The 19,481-nt window shown below is 48.4% G+C and overlaps 1 protein-coding gene across 1 annotated transcript in view; it reads left to right on the forward strand.

Annotated features, from left to right (window-relative positions):
• The window catches only part of LOC121289691 (beta-TrCP-like), a 218,268-nt gene that overhangs the window by 170,004 nt on the left and 28,783 nt on the right, over nt 1–19,481 (forward strand). The window contains exons 5-7 of the mRNA XM_041209316.1: nt 9,201–9,387; nt 13,009–13,105; nt 13,922–14,059. Of these exons, the coding sequence (XP_041065250.1) occupies nt 9,201–9,387; nt 13,009–13,105; nt 13,922–14,059 (422 nt within the window). The remainder of the gene's footprint in view (nt 1–9,200; nt 9,388–13,008; nt 13,106–13,921; nt 14,060–19,481) is intronic.

Consider the following 19,481-nt stretch of genomic DNA (forward strand, 5'->3'; position numbering starts at 1 on the left):
TAAAATCTCTCCACAGCCCTTGTGTTCCTCCCTATCTCCATAACCTTCAACAGCCCTACAGCCCTCTGAGATACCCGTACTCCTTCATTTCTCAGGGTAGATACGGGGTGGGGAAGAGGGTGGAGGAGAAAGAGGGGGGAAAGGGAGGAGGGATAGGGGGTTGGCCGGGTTAGGCCAGTTGCGGGGGTTGTGGGGTAAGGGGGCAGGGGAGGGCTGGGAAAGGGAGTGCGGCCGGGAAAATGTGGGGGGGAGCTGGTAAAGTGGTGGTTGAGGGGGTGGGGGTAGCTGGGAAGGCGGGGGGGCGTGGGGGGCGGGGGGCGGGGTTGCATCTGGGAAAGGGGGGGCCGGGGGAAATGGGAGGCGGCCAGTAAAAGGAGGAGGGGGACGCGGGGCGGACAGTAAAGGAGTACGGGGAGGAAGGGGTAGGGGAGGGGGAAGGGGGCGTGTGGCCAGGAAAGGGGAGGCCCTAGGAAAGGGGCAGGGAAGAGGCGGGAATGGGGGGGGTGTCCGAGAGAGGCCGGAGGGGGGAGGGTGGGAAAAAGTGGGGTCCGGCAGAGGCCCGGGGCGGGGTTGGGGGTGGGGGATGGGTGGGTTCCGGGAAAGGTGGGGGGTGGGGGGGGGGTGCTGTGAATGCCCAAGGTGGGGGCCCCAGGAAAGGTGAAGGGGGAGTGGCCGGGAAAGGGAAGGGGGGGCCAGAAAAGGGCGGGTGGGGGGCCGGAAATGGGCAGGGGTGGGGGCCAGGAAAGGCAGAGGGTGGTTGCCCACCTGAGTGTGTGTGTGGAGACTGTGGAGAGAGTGAGGGGGGGTAGAGAGAGAGAGAGAGAGAGTGAGAAGGAGAGAGAGAGAGAGAGTGTGAGGGGGAGGGGGAGAGAGGGCGAGGTGGAGAATGAGTGAGGGGGAACAGGGAGAGGGAGATGGAGGGGGAGGCGGAAAGAGAGAGGGAGGGGAGGCGGAGAGAGAGCGAGGGGGAGACGGAGAAAGAGCGAGGGGGAGGCGGAAAGAGAGCGAGGGAGAGGCGGAGAGAGAGAGGGAGGGGAGGCGGAGAGAGAGCGAGGGGAGGCAGAGAGAGCGAGGGGGAGGCGGAGAGACAGAGTGAGGGGGAGACGGAGAGAGAGAGTGAGGGGAAGGCGGAGAGAGAGTGAAGGGGAGGCGGAGAGAGAGTGAGGGGGAGACAGAGAGAGCGAGGGGGAGGCGGAGAGACAGAGTGAGGGGGAGACGGAGAGAGAGAGTGAGGGGAAGGCGGAGAGAGAGTGAAGGGGAGGCGGAGAGAGAGTGAGGGGGAGACAGAGAGAGAGATTGAGGGGGAGAGAAAGAGTGAGGGGTGAGGGGGAGGGAGAGAGTGAGGAGGAAAGGGAGTGACATGTAGGGGAGAGAGGGAGTGAGGTGGAGGGGGAGAGTGAACAGGAAAGAGTGAGAAGGAAGGGGTAAAGGGAGGAGGAGATTGCCGGGAAGGGGGAGAGAGGGGAGAGTGATGAGCAGAATGGTTGAAGGGGAGAGTGGGGAGTGAGGGAAGGGGAAGAGTGAAGGGGGTGGGGAAGTGTGAGGGAGAGAGTGAGGGGGAGGGGAAGATAGAGGAAGTAGAGTGAGGGAGAAATGGGGCAGTGTGAAGGGCAGTGGGAGAGTGTGAAGGGGAGGGGGTAGTGTGAGGGGGGAGCTAGAGTGTGATGGGAAGGGGGAGAGTGAGGGGGAGAGCAGAGCAAGATTGTGTGAGGAGGATGGTGTGTGAAGGGGGAGGGGGAAGGGAGGGGTGTATGTGTGAGACAGGGAGGGAGTGGGGTGAATGTGTGTGTGTAAGTCTGATTCACACCCAGTCTCAGGGTTCTCATTTACCCTCACCCTCCCCCTGACCCTCCACACCATCGTGGGTGAAGGTGAGTGAGTGAACACCCTGAGACTAGGAGTGAACCGGACACACGCACTCTCACCCTATCACGATTACTCATCTTTAAAAATTATTAGTCCATTTCTTTGACATTGGCTGGATTTTCCAGCCCCATCGTGGCAGAACCCACCATGGGAGATTCGGCAGCCCAGCCAAAAACCCATTGACTCTCGGCAGGACTGGATAGTCCCGGCAGTGAGCAGGGTTGGAAAATCCCGCCCATTGTTTTTTTCGCTCAGTAAGTTTTTTTTCACACCTCCACTTTTTTTTATAATTTCAGTTTAATGTTGCGCCAAACCTTATCTTTCTAAAATTTACTTATCGGCTCCTTGAGTGAGAAAAAATTTGAAACATCGACCCGGATGTGAACAGGTTGGACAAGCCTGTTCTACACTATCCCCATCAAACACTCCTAGGGCAGCTCTGGTTAGAAACACTTCTAACTCACTCTCTTTCTCACTCACAATCTCTGCCCCTCTCTCTCTCTCTCTCTCCCTCTCTCTCTCCCCCGTCTCTCTCTCTCTCTCCCCACAGGCTCTCTTTCTCTTTCTCTCTCTCTCTCCCTGTCTCTCTCTCTTTCTCTCTCCCCCCATCTCTCTCTCTCTCCCCCTCTCCCCCTCTCTCTCTCTCTCCCCGTCTCTCTCTCTCTCTTTCTCTCCCCGTCTCTCTCTCTTTCTCTCTCTCTCCCCATCTCTCTCTCTCTCCCCATCTCTCTCTCTCTCTCCCTCACTCTCTCTCTCTCTCCCCGTCTCTCTCTCTCTCTCTCCCCCCATCTCTCTCTCTCTCTCTCTCTCTCTCCCCGTCTCTCTCTCTCTCTCTCTCCGTCTCCCTCTCTCTCTCCCTGTCTCTCACTCTCTCTCTCTCTCTCCCCGTCTCTCTCTCTCTCTCCGTTTCTCAATCTCTCTCTCTCTCCCCCGTCTCTCTCTCACTGTCTCCACCACTCACTTTCTATCACTCTCCCACTCTCTCTCCCTCTCACTCACACTCTATGTCACTCTCTCTCTCACTATAATGCCCGAGTAGTGTGTCACTCACTTTATTCCCCCGATTCTCAATGTGTTGACATCAGTGTTTATTATTGTGTTGTGCAATAGGTTTACTGTTGATTTTTGGTCATGTATTGATGCAGAGTGCAAGCTGTATCACAAACTGGATAATAATATCAAAACTTAAAATGGGTGTTCCTCTACTGTTATATAGATGATCTAGTGCTGTGGAAATATCCTGAAACAGAGCCAGAGTCACTCCCAGTGAGAAGCCCAGGGTCATAGAAACGCCAATCAGGTGACTGAAGTTCAAATCAGGGGGTTAGGGGCTTGTGGCTCGGGTTTGTGGCTGGGACTGGGGACTGGAAGTTGGGGGCTGGGGTTCATGGCTGGGGGCTGGGGCTCTTGGCTTGTAGCTTGGGTTCGTGGCTGGGTTGGGAGCTAGGATACATGGCGGGATTGGTGAGTTCTGACAGAGGATTACCTGTTGGAGTTGAGTTGAGGCATGTGTTACATTGGGTCTCCCTTCAGCAGTCTCCCTACTATTGGAAATCTGGGCTGAATGATCCCATGGAACTTGATCTCTAAATCCAAAGGTAACTTCTGCATGACCGCCTGTGACTAGTAAACTTCCCCGATATACTTCTCCCTGACCCTGTCCCACTCATTGAAGCCCTGCATCTGAACGCAGACTCCTCAGTAATAGAGCTGGTCTTTTGTTTATGATGGGTATGCCTCCGTTCTACTCACAATGCATCTCTGTTTTACAAAGCAGTCACATGACAGTCAATACTGTCCCCGTAGCCCTCCCTGTAAGAGCTATTTCTGACTGGGAGGGAGTGTTTGCATCAAGCCAGAACTAGGTCTACAGAATAACTATTCATTTTCGGCTCTACAATTTCTGAAATGTGATTTAACAATCAAAATCAAATGAATTTATAGAAAGCCACGGGTTCTATAAACTCTTGTAAACTCTTTAGTTATTCACTTAAGTCTCTCGTGAGGGTCCTCCCTGATGCAGATAGTTGAAAATTTAGCTCGTGAGGCACCAGATCTCTGACAGGCTTCTTTTGTGGCTTATTCTCATTCTTTGGCAAGAAATCTGCCCAGTTTGTAATTCTTGGAAAGGTAGCTGCTTTAGCAGAAAGGAGAGACCCTGGATGACATGTTGGAACAATGTCCTTTAAGCTCTGAAAATGAGACTCCAACCCAGCTGAAACCAAATCTATTCTCTTTTCTCTCTTTTTATTTTCCTCTCACTCCAACTTTCTCTCTCACACTGGCACTGTCACACTCACTCTCCTTTCTCTCTCCCACTTTCCCACTCTCACTCTACTTCTCTTGTTCTCTCACTCTCAAACTCACCCTCAGTCCCTCTCACTTCATCTCCCTCTTGTTCTCTCACTCTCAAACTCACCTTCAGTCCCTCTCACTTCACCTCCCTCTTGCTCTCTCACTCTCAACTTCACCCTCAATCCCTCTCACTTCACCTCCCTCTTGCTCTCTCACTCTCAAACTCACCCTCAGTCCCTCTCACTTCACCTCTCTCTTGCTCTCTCGCTCTCAAACTCACCCTCAGTCCCTCTCACTTCAACTCCCTCTTGCTCTCACACTCTCAAACTCACCCTCAGTCCCTCTCACTTCACCTCCCTCTTGCTCTCTCACTCTCAAACTCACCCTCAGTCCCTCTCACTTCATCTCCCTCTTGTTCTCTCACTCTCAAACTCACCCTCAGTCCCTCTCACTTCACCTCCCTCTTGCTCTCTCACTCTCAAACTCACCCTCAGTCCCTCTCACTTCACCTCTCTCTTGCTCTCTCACTCTCAAACTCACCCTCAATCCCTCTCACTTCATCTCCCTCTTGCTCTCTCACTCTCAAACTCATCCTCAGTCCCTCTCACTTCACGTCTCTCTTGCACACATCCCTCATTCTTATTTCCATCTTACACTGGAGTGTTCTCATTGTGATTTTCTTTCTATACTAAATGCTATATAATTCTAATAAGCTCATGGGATTCTGGGCTTTATTAATAGAGGCACGGAATACAAAAGCAAGAAAGAAATGCTGAATCTTCATAATGCCCTGGTTCAGCTCCAGCTGGAGAACTGTGTTTAAATCTGGGCACACAGTTTAGGAAGGACATCAAGGTATTTAAGAGGGTGCAGATGAGATTTATCAAAATACTATCAGGGACGAGGGACTTCAGTTCATGTGGAGAGACTGGAGAAGCTGGGATTGTTCTCCTTCAAGCAGAGAAGGTTAAGAGGAGATTGGATAGAGTTGTTGAAGGTCATGGAGGGTTTTGATAGAGTAAATAAGGAGAAACTGTTTCCAGTAGCAGAAAAGGTGGTAACCAAAGGACACAGATTTAACTTAATCGGCAAAGGAACCAGAGGCAACAGGAGGAAACTTTTTTTTATGCAGCAAATTGTTTTCGTTTGGAATTCGCTGCCTCAAAGGCAGTGGAAGCAGATTCAGCAGTAACTTTCAATAGAGAATTAGATAAATGCTTGAAGGGAAAAAATGGAGAGCTATGATGAAAGAGCAGGTGATTGGGATTAAATAGATAGTTCTGTCAAAGAGGCAGCACAGACATGATTTGCTGAATGGCCTCTTTCTCTGCTGTGTCATCCCATGATTCTACCTATCAAAAGTGGGTATGTTAAATAGTCGCTGGGTGGTACAGAACTTGAGCATTGCTGAAAAAAAGAAACACGCTGTTGAAACTTTCCATCTTGCACTCATCAGGACAGATGCAAGAATGCCAAATTTCAAAGGGAGCCACAATTTATACTGCCCATGCTTGTAAAACTCAGAACACAATGTCTAACGTTAAATGTGATTCCACAATTAGACAGCACTTGCTGAACAAACTCAAAAGTGCTAAGAATTGCTCTAACAACCAATTTAAGATTATGTTAGACTTACAGTGTAGCTCACTTACACTTGCTAGAAGCTATGTATACTCATACATAGGGACCCATCCTCTGCAGGCAAAAAGAACCTCGCTAGGCATTACGCCTTTTTGAATTAAACAAAAGCGTGAGGGACAATAATTCCCTGATGCATTCTCAGTGGCAACACCTCAACCAATCAGAGTTGACTTGCCAACCAATCAGCATCCTTTTCTCTACAATATTAAATTGATTTGAAATTTGATATTCTTGTGTCTGTCCTGATGAGTGCAAGACAAAAAGCTTTGACATCATGTCTCTTTTTTCAGCGATACTATGCATGTTGTCCCTCTTTTTTATTCATTCATGGGATGTGGGCTGCGCTGGCTGGGCCAGCATTTATTGCCGATCCTCAGCTGCCTTTGAGAAGGTGGTAATGAGCTGCCTTCTTGAACTGCTGCAGTCCATATGGTGTAGGTACACCTACAGTGCTGTTAGGGAGGGAGTTCCAGGATTTTAACCCAGCGACAGTGAAGGAACAGCGATATATTTCCAAGTCCGAATGGTGAGTGACTTGGAGGGGAACTTCCAGGTGGTGGTAATCCCATCTATCTGATGCCCTTGTCCTTCTAGATGGTAATGGTCATGGGTTTGGAAGGTGCTGTCTAAGGAACCTTGGCTAATTCCTGCAGTGCATCTTGTAGATGGTGCACACTGCTGCTACTGTGCATCAGTGGTGGAGGGAGTGAATGTTTGTGGAAGGGGTGTCAATCAAGTGGGCTGCTTTGTCCTGGATGGTGTCAAGCTTCTTGAGTGTTGTGGGAGCTGCACTCATCAGGCAAGTGGGGAGTATTCCATCACACCCCTGACTTGTGCCTTGTAGATGGTGGACAGGCTTTGGGGAGTCAGAAGGTGATTACTCACCACAGGATTCCTAGCCTCTGACCTGCTCTAGTAGCCACAGTATTTATATGGCTAGTCTAGTTCTGTTTCTGGTCAATGGTAACCCCCAGGATGTTCATAGTGGAGGATTCAGTAATGATAATGCCATTGAACATCAAGGGGCGATGGTTGGATTCTCTCTTGTTGGAGATGGTCATTGCTTGGCATTTGTGTGGCATGAATGTTACTTGCCACTTGTCAACCCAAGCCTGGATATTGTCCAGGTCTTGCTGGATGGAACAGATACAGGGAATGTGCTCTGTAATTGGCACTAACTCACTCAATCCCTGTTTCACTCTGATGTGTGGCCAGGTTGGGTAGCACAGCGAATAACCACAGCATCACCTTATAACATCTTTAAAAAATCCAACATTGCTGCTGTAGGAGCAGTGTTGACACAACTAAAGTAGTGGGAGAGTACCAGTGCTCTGTAAAAATCCTTCACATTTGACTCAATCCCACGAATCATCAGCATTTCAGTGGACTAAGGAATGGAATAAAATGGGCATCCTACTTGTCTCTTAGAGACAAGGTCAGGCCAGCCCACTAGAGGAACTGTGTAATCCTGAATGAATGTGTTACCGCTGCAAATAATTTGAATGGAAGTGTAGAGGCAGACATTCACCCTGGACAACTGCTGAAGGACAGGTCTTCAAAGTTTGCCATGTGTAAATAAGAAGCGACTGAAGACAGAGAGAGTACAGGGATTCAGTGCGGATCTGAGAGAATCTGTGTACAGCAGCATTCATCAGTGCTGTTCCAGATCAGCAAATTCTATGCCGTGCAACTCTGGTCCCTTGTTCAACAACCCACTTCCTTCGCCCATCATTGGTGTCTGAGCCTTCAACCATCTAAGCCCCAAACTCTTTCATTCCCTCCCTGAACTGCCCTGCTAGGCCATTTCAGAGAGTATTTAAGCCTCAACCATATTGGTGCAGGTCTGGAGTCGCCAATAGATCCAAACCTGAATAAGGACAACAGGCCTCCTTCTCCAAAGAACATTAGTGAAGCAGATGAGCTTTTTAACAATTGGAAAGCTTCTTGGTCGCTTTTACTGTTACTGATTTTTTAATTTCCAGGTTTTCAAGAACTAAATTCAAATTCTCAAATTGCCTCTGTGGGATGTGACCCCCCCGCCCCCACCCCCCACCCCCGCACCACCACCCCCACCCACCCCCCACCCATCCTGCTGGATTATTATCCAGGCCTCTGGGTTACTACTCCAGTAACATAATCATTGCACTATTGGTCATAATGAAAGGGTACTGTCAATTTTATCAGATTAAGGGGTGATCTAGCTGAGGAGTTGAAGATGATTAAAGGATTTGATAGGGTCAATGGAGAGAAACTATCTTCTGCAGTGGGGAGTGCTGGGTTCATGGGAGTCCAGAACAAGGGGGCAGACCTTAAAATTAAAGCCTGTTCAGGGATGATGTCAGGAAGCATTTCTTCACACAAACAGTGGTGGAAATCTGGAAAAACTGATGAGATTGGGGATGAATTGAAAATTTTAGCCCTGAGATTAAGTGTAGTAAGGGTTATGGAATGAAGGGGCAGAACTTAATGTAGGCAATGGTAGTCTCACTGGTTGGAAAGCTAGCAAGAGCCCTGCTTCACCTCCTTTCAGGAAGGCCCCTTGAATTAAATGCTAATCAGCCACCTAACTGGGCAGGCCTCCCCCGGGATCAAGGACCCAGGGCAGAAATCCCACACTCCCCATTCCCAAGAACTGCTGGCCAATCAATGCTCAGCAGCGCCACTGGGGAGAAGATGGTTGCTGCTGGTAATGCACCCACCCAAGGCACAGAGTCGCCGAGGGACCCAGGACACAGGTGATCGATGGCAGGAAGAGGTTGTGGGATGGGGGTCGCAGGGGAGAGGGGTGGGTGGGTAGGCAGAAAGTGCAGCGGGTTGACTGTCAGTAGGCCCCTCCTCTTTCCAATGTTGGGTCCCTCAATCACTGAGTGCCTTTGAACAAGGGACAGCTCCTGGGGGCCCGCAAGCAACCCTGACAAGGTTTGCTTTTTGGGTTTCTCACGTGACGAGTCCCCCACTTGCTGGTTGGGATGAGGCCCTTAAGTGGGCATTAATTACCCACTTAAGGGCCTCCATTGACAGCAGGGCAGGAAGTCACCTATGAGCCTTCCCACCCCGAGCTTAATCGGGGAAGAGGTAGGAAGGTGGAGGGAACCCTTCCCACCACCCTCTAGCCCAATTAAATTCCTACCTCGCCACCAAATTTGCTTCGAAGGATGGTTTAAATTCCACCCCGTGTAGCTATCCCATTGGTGCAGAAAGTGTGCACAGGCAGAATCAGACATTCTGCGATACTCTCGATGTGGACATGTGGACAGTGGCCCCTTGTTCAGTGAACTAGCACGTGCCCACTGGTTGTGGGAGTAGGGTGGGGAGGTGGGATGTGGTGACAGGCAGCAAGCAGGGTCAGTGGATCGAAATGATATTTGATTGTCTCGTTTTCTGCTTTTGGCTGGCAGCGAGGGGGCTGGAACACATTGCAGAGAACATTCTGTCATACCTGGGCGCACAGTGGCTGTGGGCAGCAGAGCAGGTGTCTAAAGGATGGCTCCGGGTCAGCTGCAATGGGATGCTCTGGAAGAAGCTAATTGAGCGCATGATCCGTACGGATTCCCTCTGGAAAGGACTTGCAGAAAGAAGAGGCTGGTAAGGAAGTGTTGGGAAAGATGCAGAAACATTTGCCTGTATTGGTATGTAAGCTCCATTAGCTCTGTTGACTAATAAAATGCTGCAACAGCCCCTCCTTTTCTGTGGCCACTAATATTGTCCTTCAGAGCTTAGGATAGGCAGTACCTGGGATTGTGTCAGTATTTCGAGGGTGTACCCAAGAGTGGGTCAGTATTTACAGGGGCCCCATGAGTCTGTAATTATTTACAGGTTGTACCCATGTGTGTATCAGTATTTTACAGTGGGGCCCCGGTAGTGTGTCAACATTTACAGGGGCACCCCAGGAAGCGTATTAGTATTTACAGGGAGTCCCCCAAGTGTGTCAGTATTCACAGATAGCCACTGGAGAGTGTGTAAGTAATTACAGGGTATCCCTGTGAGTGTGTCAATATTTACCAGAGGTCCCCGGGAATGTGTCAGTAATACAGGGGGTGTCCCAATGAATGTGTCAGTATTTACAGGGGTTTCCAACAGTGTTTCAGTATTTACAGAGCGTCCTCAGAAGTGTGCCAGTATTTAAATGTGGTCTCTGGAGACTGTGTCAATATTTACATGGGGTCCCATGAGTGTGTCAGTATTTACAGGGGATCCCCAGGGAGTGTGTCAGTATTTACAGGGGATCCCCATGGAGTGTGTCAGTATTTACAGGGGGTCCCCAGGGAGTGTCTCAATATTTACAGGGGGTCCCCGGAGAGTGTGTCAGTATTTACGGGGGTCCCTGGGGAGTATGTCAGTATATACAGGGGTCACCAGGGAGTGTGTTAGTATTTACATGGGGTCGCCAGAAGATTGCGGCTGCATGTCTGTAGTTTCTGGCATGAATTCTGTTTTCTGTAGTTCATCAAGGTTCTTTTTAAATAGACTCTGTAAAGTAGACTTTGTTTACTTTGTTGTTTGTTAAGTAGATAAACTTTGTTTACCATAAAATATTCTTAAAAACAAAAAACATAAAAACAAAAAAACTGCGGATGCTGGAAATCCAAAACAAAAACAGAATTACCTGGAAAAACTCAGCAGGTCTGGCAGCATCGGCGGAGAAGAAAAGAGTTGATGTTTCGAGTCCTCATGACCCTTCGACAGAACTTGAGTTTGAGTCCAAGAAAGAGTTGAAATATAAGCTGGTTTAAGGTGTGTGGGGGGGGCGGAGAGAGAGAGAGAGAGAGAGAGAAGTGGAGGGGGGGTGTGGTTGTAGGGACAAACAAGCAGTGATAGAAGCAGATCATCAAAAGATGTCAACAACAATAGAACAAAAGAACACATAGGTGTTAAAGTTGGTGATATTATCTAAACGAATGTGCTAATTAAGAATGGATGGTAGGGCACTCAAGGTATAGCTCTAGTGGGGGTGGAGGGAGCATAAAAGATTTTAAAATATTTAAAAATAATGGAAATAGGTGGGAAAAGAAAAATCTATATAATTTTTTGGAAAAAAAAAGGAAGGGGGAAACAGAAAGGGGGTGGGGATGGAGGAGGGAGCTCAAGACCTAAAGTTGTTGAATTCAATATTCGGTCCGGAAGGTTGTAAAGTGCCTAGTCGGAAGATGAGGTGTGGTTCCACCAGTTTGCATTGGGCTTCACTGGAACAATGCAGAAAGCCAAGGACAGACATGTGGGCAAGAGAGCAGGGTGGAGTGTTAAAATGGCAAGCGACAGGGAGGTTTGGGTCATTCTTGCAGACAGACCGCAGGTGTTCTGCAAAGCGGTCGCCCAGTTTACGTTTGGTCTCTCCAATGTAGAGGAGACCACATTGGGAGCAACGAATGCAGTAGACTAAGTTGGGGGAAATGCAAGTGAAATGCTGCTTCATTTGAAAGGAGTGTTTGGGCCCTTGGACGGTGAGGAGAGAGGAAGTGAAGGGGCAGGTGTTGCATCTTTTGCGTGGGCATGGGGTGGTGCCACAGGAGGGGGTTGAGGAGTAGGGGGTGATGGAGGAGTGGACCAGGGTGTCCCGGAGGGAGCGATCCCTACGGAATGCCGATAGGGGGGTGAAGGGAAGATGTGTTTAGTGGTGGCATCATGCTGGAGTTGGCGGAAATGGCGGAGGATGATCCTTTGAATGCAGAGGCTGGTGGGGTGATAAGTGAGGACAAGGGGGACCCTATCATGTTTCTGGGAGGGAGGAGAAGGCGTGAGGGCGGATGCGCAGGAGATGGGCCGGACACGGTTGAGGGCCCTGTCAACGACCGTGGGTGGAAAACCTCGGTTAAGGAAGAAGGAGGACATGTCAGAGGAATTGTTTTTGAAGGTAGCATCATCGGAACAGATGCGACGGAGGCGAAGGAACTGAGAGAATGGGATTGGGTCCTTACAGGAAGCGGGGTGTGAGCAGCTGTAGTCGAGGTAGCTGTGGGAGTCGGTGGGTTTGTAATGGATATTGGTGGACAGTCTATCACCAGAGATTGAGACAGGGAGGTCAAGGAAGGGAAGGGAAGTGTCAGAGATGGACCACGTGAAAATGATGGAGGGGTGGAGATTGGAAGCAAAATTAATAAATTTTTCTAAGTCCCGACGAGAGCATGAAGCAGCACCGAAGTAATCATCGATGTACCGGAGAAAGAGTTGTGGAAGGGGGCCGGAGTAGGACTGCAACAAGGAATGTTCCACATACCCCATAAAGAGACAGGCATAGCTGGGGCCCATGCGGGTACCCATAGCCACACCTTTTATTTGGAGGAAGTGAGAGGAGTTGAAGGAGAAATTGTTCAGCGTGAGAACAAGTTCAGCCAGACGGAGGAGAGTAGTGGTGGATGGGGATTGTTCGGGGCCTCTGTTCGAGGAAGAAGCTAAGGGCCCTCAGACCATCCTGGTGGGGGATGGAGGTGTAGAGGGATTGGACGTCCATGGTGAAGAGGAAGCAGTTGGGGCCAGGGAACTGGAAATTGTTGATGTGACGTAAGGTGTCAGAGGAATCACGGATGTAGGTGGGAAGGGACTGGACAAGGGGAGAGAGAAGGGAGTCAAGATAACGAGAAATGAGTTCTGTGGGGCAGGAGCAAGCTGAGACGATCGGTCTACCGGGGCAGTTCTGTTTGTGGATTTTGGGTAGGAGATAGAAGCGGGCCGTCCGAGGTTGGGCGACTATCAGGTTGGAAGCTGTGGGAGGAAGATCCCCAGAGGAGATGAGGTCAGTGACAGTCCTGGCTTGATGTTCAGTGGTGGAGTCATGATCCAGGCAGAGGTAGGAGGAAGTGTCTGCGAGTTGACGCTCAGCCTCCGCGAGCAAAATATTCTTGTTTGTTGTATTCCCACCCTGCCAGCAACTCATTGTCTAATAACAAAAACAAAAACAGAATTACCTAAAAACTCAGCAGGTCTGGCAGCATCGGCGGAGAAGGAAAGAGTTGACATTTCAAGTCCTCTTGAGGACTCGAAACGTCAACTCTTTTCTTCTCCGCCGATGCTGCCAGACCTGCTGAGTTTTTCCAGGTAATTCTGTTTTTGTTTTCGATTTCCAGCATCCGCAGTTTTTTGTTTGTAACTCATTGTCTAATGCAGTGTTGTCAATGGACAGACCGAGTTTCAAGGGGGAAATGAAATGACCAAGTCTGCTACACTTGACTGATCTCCATTTTCATATCTCTGTTTAAATCTCTCTTTCAGGGGCCAATATTTGTTTAAGCTAAAACCTTCAGATAGTGGGACCCCTCCCAACTCCTTCTACAGGGCCCTGTATGCCAAGATTGTACAGGACATAGAGGTAGGACACAGTGACAATGGTAACTCAATAAAGTTTAGAAGGTTGAAAAGTTTGTCTTACATTAGATTTGGGGTCCCACTAACATCTGGGCCCCTTTTAACCGAGAGAGCTTGTGGGAAACTTCTCAAAATATGTTTCTGAAAAAATACATTAGAGGCTTGAGCACAAAATCTAGACTGACTGTTCAGTGCAATCTGAGAAAGCACTGCACTGTTGGAGGTGACATCTTCCAGGTGAGACATTGAACCCAAGCCTTGTTGGCCTCTCAGATGGACATATACGATCTCGTGGTACTATTTTGAAGAAGAGCAGGGGAGTTCTCCCTGGTGTCCTGGCCAATGTTTAACCCTCAATCAACATCACACAAAAAAAACAGGTTATCTGGTCATTATTTCATAGATGCATGTGAAATATTGCTGTGCATAAAATGGTTACTGCACTTCATTTCTTTACAGCAGTGACTAAAATTTGAAAGTGTTTCATTGTCTGTAAAAGTGCTCTTTGATGTCCTCAGAATCACAGAATTGTTACGATGCAGAAAGAGGCCATTCAGCCCATCATGTCTGCACCGGCTCTCCAAATGAGCATTATGACTCAGTGCCATTCTCTTGCCTTTTCCCCGTAACCCTGCACATTGTTTCTATGTAATTGATCATCTAATGCCCTCTTGAATGCCTCAATTGAACCTGTCATAAAATTGTGAAAGGCGATATAGAAATGCATGTTCTTTCTTCCTACCTTAAGCAATGTAACTGTATTGGAAAGGTTTTTGACCTGACTATCAATCTAATTATCTAATGTTTTGCTCCTTCACAGACCATTGAGTGGAACTGGCGTTGTGGAAAGCACAGTTTACAGCGGATTCACTGTCACAGTGAGGCCAGTAAAGGAGTCTACTGCCTACAGTATGATGACAGGAGAATTATCAGTGGACTGAGGGACAACACAATCAAGGTCAGTTGGTCAGATTGCTTCTTTTCTCACCTCCGTTTCCAAATAGCGAGAGATTGTAATCCATAAAGTCCAATGGATTTGCTAACCACAGAGCCTCAGAGGCCACTGGTGATGTTCACATCCCTGTTCCCAGTAATTCCTGGATATCTCGGACTGCTGACCAACAGTTCAGGTTATTCTGATGTAGGATCCACCAATGAGGCAACAGTGCTCAAAGCAGCCTTGCCCAAACCAAGCAATTCACACCAGGCAGAAAGAAACACCAATAGGACTGAGTTAGCTGAGGGGACATTTTCACGGGGCTGGGGTGGGGGAGCAGTTTGTGCTGTAACCCATGGGCCATTATTTGGACATGCCTCCAGTAATGGAAAGACTGCAAGATCGTTTTCTTGAAAAAATGTTGGTGAAATCTTATTGGGAAGCTGTTTCCATGGTTAGAAAGGTTGGTGGCTAGAAAAGGCACGAGAAGCAGATTCAACTTTCAAAAAGGAATTGGATAAATAGTTGAATATGGGGAAAGAGAAGGGGAATGAGCTAATTGAACAGCTCTTTCAAAGATCTGGCAAAGATACAATGGGCCAGATGGCCTCATTTCCTCATTTCGTGTGGCGTCATTCCAAAATTCTATGAAATTGCCCAAGGAACCTTAATCTGAACAAGTCATGGGACTTCTCTCCCGTCTAGAGATGATTCCTTGGGTACAAATACCCTCAATGCTTCTTCCTTTATCAGCCTACACAGGGAGATGGGTAGCAGGCAATTCCACTGGGGAGGGCTTCACGGCATAGTCATTCCTATTCCCACAGATAGCTTCTAGCGATCAGAAATCGTAACTCAGCAAGGCCAAGGAGAAATTGAAGAATTTTTTTATTCATTCATGGGTTGTGTGCTTCGCTGGCTAGGCTAGCATTTATTGCCATTGAGAAGGTGATAGTGAGCTGCCTTCTTGAACCACTGCAATCCATGTGGTGTAGGTACACCCACAGTGCTGTTAGGAAGGGAGTTCCAGGATTTTGACCCAGCGACAGTGAAGGAACGGCAATATATTTCCAAGTCAGGATGGTGAGTGGCTTGGAGGGGAACTTCTAGGCAGTGGTGTTACCAGATGTCTGCTACCCTTGTCCTTCTAGATGGTAGTGGTCATGGGTTTGGAAGGTGCTGTCTAAGGAGCCTTGGTGGGTTCCTGCAGTGCATCTTGTAGATGGTACACATTGCTGCTACTATGCGTCAGTGGTGGAGGGATTGAATATTTGTGGATGTGGTGCCGATCAAGTGGGCTGCTTGTCCTGGATAGTGTCAAGCTTTTTGAGTTTTTGTTGGAGCTGTACTCATCCAGGCAAATGGGGAGTATTCCATCACACTCCTGACTTGTGCCTTGTAGATGGTGAACAGGGTTTGGGGAGTCAGGAGATGAGTTACTCACCACAGAATTCCTGGCCTCCGACCTGCTTTTGTAGCCACAGTATTTATATGCTAGTCCAGTTCAGTTTCTGGTCAATGGAAACCCCCAAGATGTTGATAGTGGGGGATTCAGCGATGGTAATGCCATTGAACATCAAGCTGTGATGGCTGGATTCCCTCTTGTTGGAGATGGTCGTTGTCTGGCGCATGTGTGGTGTGAATGTTATCACCACTTGTCAGCCCAAGCCTGGATAATGTCCAGGTCTTGCTGCATTTGTACAACTGGAGGTGGGTCTTGTCATTCAGCTCCATTTAAACCCTGCATTCCAGGCATCTAAAAGTAGTTTGGTTCTGTACCTGGTTTTCCAGGTATAGCTGTGAATGAATGGCCACAGTTCTAACTGGAGGACAAGGACTCGACTCCTTTGATACATGTTTCCAGTGGCTGAGAAATTATATTGTAAGACCTCCATTTCCTGCGTACAGTTTCACATTGCCCCATAAGCCACCCAATTTCAAGCTTCTCACTTGGAACTTCCCCATCTCCACTCACGTTATAACTCTTGGGTGGTTTAATGACTAATTCCCTAGTCACTTCCCTGTGGCAGTTTGTAACCAGATTAAGAACAGAAGAAATAGGATTAGGAATAGGCCACAGGGTCCCTCGAACCTGCTTCGTCACTACAGTAAGATCATGGCTGATCCTTGATTGTAACTCACTTTCCTGCCTAACCTCCAGATCCATTGATTCCCTTAGTGTCCAAAAACCTATCGATCTCAGCCTTAAGTATACTTACTGAGTGAGAATCTACAGTTCTCTGAGGTAAAGAATTCTAAAGACTCACAACTCTCTGAATGAAGAAATGTCTCCTCATCCCTGTCTGAAATATCCTTATCCTGAGTGATGCTCCCCAATTCGAGATTTTCCAGCCAAGGAAAACAATCTCTCAGCATCTACCCAGTCAAGCCCTCTCAGAATCTAATATAGGAACATAGGAGTAGGAGTAGGCCATTCAGCCCCTCAAGCCTGGTCTGCCATTCAGTTACATCATGGCTGATATTTTACCTCAATGCCATTTTCCTTTGCTATCCCCATATCCCTTGATGTCATTAGTATCTAGAAATCTATCGATCTCTGGGTGGAATTTTCCATGCCTGCTATCTTTGGGTATCTTGGCGGGGGTGAGTAGACTATATGGCGGGAATGCAAAAAATTGGTTTCACGATGTCATGAAAGCAGTTTGCAATCATCCACTCCGCCCGTCAATGGTGGGACACCTTTCCCGTCGCCGCACATCAGGAACTTCATTGGAATACATATGCATATCATTATAAGCCCAGCTCCCTGGAATCATCCCCCCATACTAGAACATCCGACATTGCGCCGATGTGTTTCACAACTGAAAATAAATGACGTGCACTTGGCGAGCTGCACTTCGCTCAAGACTTTGAGATTTGTTTGCCTACCTTGCTTCGGCCAGTACTCTCGGTCATCAGCGCCAAGCTTCAAGACAGCACGACATCACTTCTATGGGGCTTATGAGCAGGTCTCTACCTACCAGACCAGCCGAAAGGTAGATGTGGCTTTTTGATGGCTGCAGGGCTATGGATTGCTTGGGATAGGGAAGAAGTGGCCTCAGGCAAGGGCAGAGGCTGCAGGGCGAGGGCTGTACTGGAGAAGGGGATTATCCCAGGGTGTGTGTGGGGGCCACATGTTGATCTGTGCAAGTGGCCTCAAGAGGGTGAGGGCTGCAGAGGCAGTCTGCAGAGGAGATGAGGCCAGATGGACATGTGAGGGTGTGTGTGAGAGAGTGAGTAGTGATGTCCCTTGAGCTGGCAGTGAGTGAGATGCCAGTGAATGTGTGATGACCTTGTGAATGTGTGAGTTTAGCATGATGAGATTGTTGCCTTACCCTGGCTGCATGGATGAGATCATTCATCCACATTCTGCACTGGAATGCCAACCTCCTGTGTGCAGCGTTGGCGCTGACTGCCACTACCACCACCTCCCAAGCTGGAGTGGTGACACTGATGGGTTTCCTGTGGCCAGAGCGGGGCAAGAGGATATCGTGGCGGGATTCAACAGTGTCCAGGAGTCGTTCCAGGGATGCGTCACTGATTTGAGGGGCTGCAGCCCTCTTGCCTTTTGGGGCCATGTCTTGTGTGCAGCAGTTCTGGGCTGGAAGCACTGAGAGGTCTGCACTTCACGTATGGCGCCTGGCGTGATGAATTCGAGAGGTGACAGCATGGCAGGCAAATGAGAGCCCGCCCGCCATTGAAACAGCGTGTTTCCTAGGAATGTTTGATTAATGACGCGAGATTGGGATGATATGGCATGAAAAGCCGCCATTGCGACCGGCAGATAAAATGTTCTTTTTCCTGCCTGCTATCGCACTTAGTGCAAATCTGGGATGATTCTACCCTTTGTCTTGAACATGCTCAGTGACTGAGCCTCTACGTACCTCTGGGGTAGAGAATCCCAAAGATTCACCCCGCTCTGAGTGAAGAATTTCCTCCTCATCTCTGCCCTAAATGGCCTGCCTGTTATTCTGAGACTGTGTGCCCCGGTTCTAGATCTCCAGCCAGGAGAAATATCCTTTCTGCATCTACCCTGTTGAGTCCCTTAAGAATTTTGTAAGTTTCAATGAGGTCACTTCTCATTCTTCTAAACTCTAGAGAAAACAGGCCCAGTCTCCTCAATCTTTCTTCATAGGACAATCCCTCTCATTCCAGGAATCAATCCAGTGAAAACTTTGTTAAATACAGAGGCCAAAACTGCAAACAGTACTCCAGTTGTGGTAACACAAAGTTCTGTACAATTATAGCAAGACCTTCTTATTCTAGGCAGGATGCAGAAGGTGGGGCTGGTTTGAATGAGGCTTCTACAAGGTAAGTCCAGGTGAGGGGTGCAGCTCCTTATGGAAGAAAGCTGAGGGTGTTAGCCCTGGACGCATCCTCACTGTGAGATTTTTAGTCCTGAGCAAACCTGAGACATCACTGGGACTAAAACAAGTGAAGCAGAAAACCAAGTCATCAATTCACTCTTTGCTTTTATCTCACACTCTCTTTACAACACTTCCAGCTGTTATTTGTAGATTTTTCATAAATCCCATAGTTATCTGGCAGAGCTCTCCCTTCATAGAGTTCTGTTTCCACAGAATGGTTACAGCACAAAAGGAGGCCATTCAGCCCTTTGTGCCAGCTCTCTGTATAAGAGTTACTCAGCTAGTCCTACTCCCCTGCCTTTTACAATAGCCCTGCAAATTTCTTCCAGATAATTATTCAAATCCCTCTTGAAAGCCATCACAAATTCCAATGATGTGAACCAAGGGAATTGTCGGAAAATACTGGCGGACACAGTCAGTGCAAACAGGAACTGCTCTTAATCAAAAGCTCTCAGCTCAGCTCACTATTTGCATAAGTACATAAGAAATAGGAGTGGGAATAGGCCATTCAGCCCCTCGAGTCTGGTCCACCAGTCAATAAGATCTGATTATGACTTTAACACCACTTCCCTGCCTATCCCCCAGAACCCTTGACTCCCTTGTCAATCGAAAATCTGTCTAACTCAGCCTTGAATATATTCAATGACCCAGCCTCCACTGCTCAATGGGGAAGAGAATTCCAAAGACTAATTACTCTCTGAGAGAAGAAACTTCTCCTTACCTTCATCATATATGGAAAACCCTTTATTCTGAAACTGTGCCCCCAGTTCTAGATTCCAGCACAAGGGGCAACATCTTCTCAGCATCTACCCTGTGAAGCCACCTCAGAATCTTACATGTTACAATAAGATCACCTCTCATTCTTCTAAACTCCAGTGAGTATGGGGCCAAACTGCTCAACCTTTCCTCATAAGACAAACTCCTCGTCCCAAGAATCCATCTAGTGAATTTTCTCTGAACTGCCTCCAGTGCAAGTATATCCCTCCTTAAATATGGAGACCAAAAGTGTACACAGTACTCTAGGTGTGATCTCACTAATGCACTATACAGTTGTAACTATACTTCCCTACTTTTAT

Source organism: Carcharodon carcharias, chromosome 17, assembly GCF_017639515.1.
Source record: "Carcharodon carcharias isolate sCarCar2 chromosome 17, sCarCar2.pri, whole genome shotgun sequence".
NCBI classification, from domain to species: Eukaryota; Metazoa; Chordata; class Chondrichthyes; order Lamniformes; family Lamnidae; genus Carcharodon; species Carcharodon carcharias.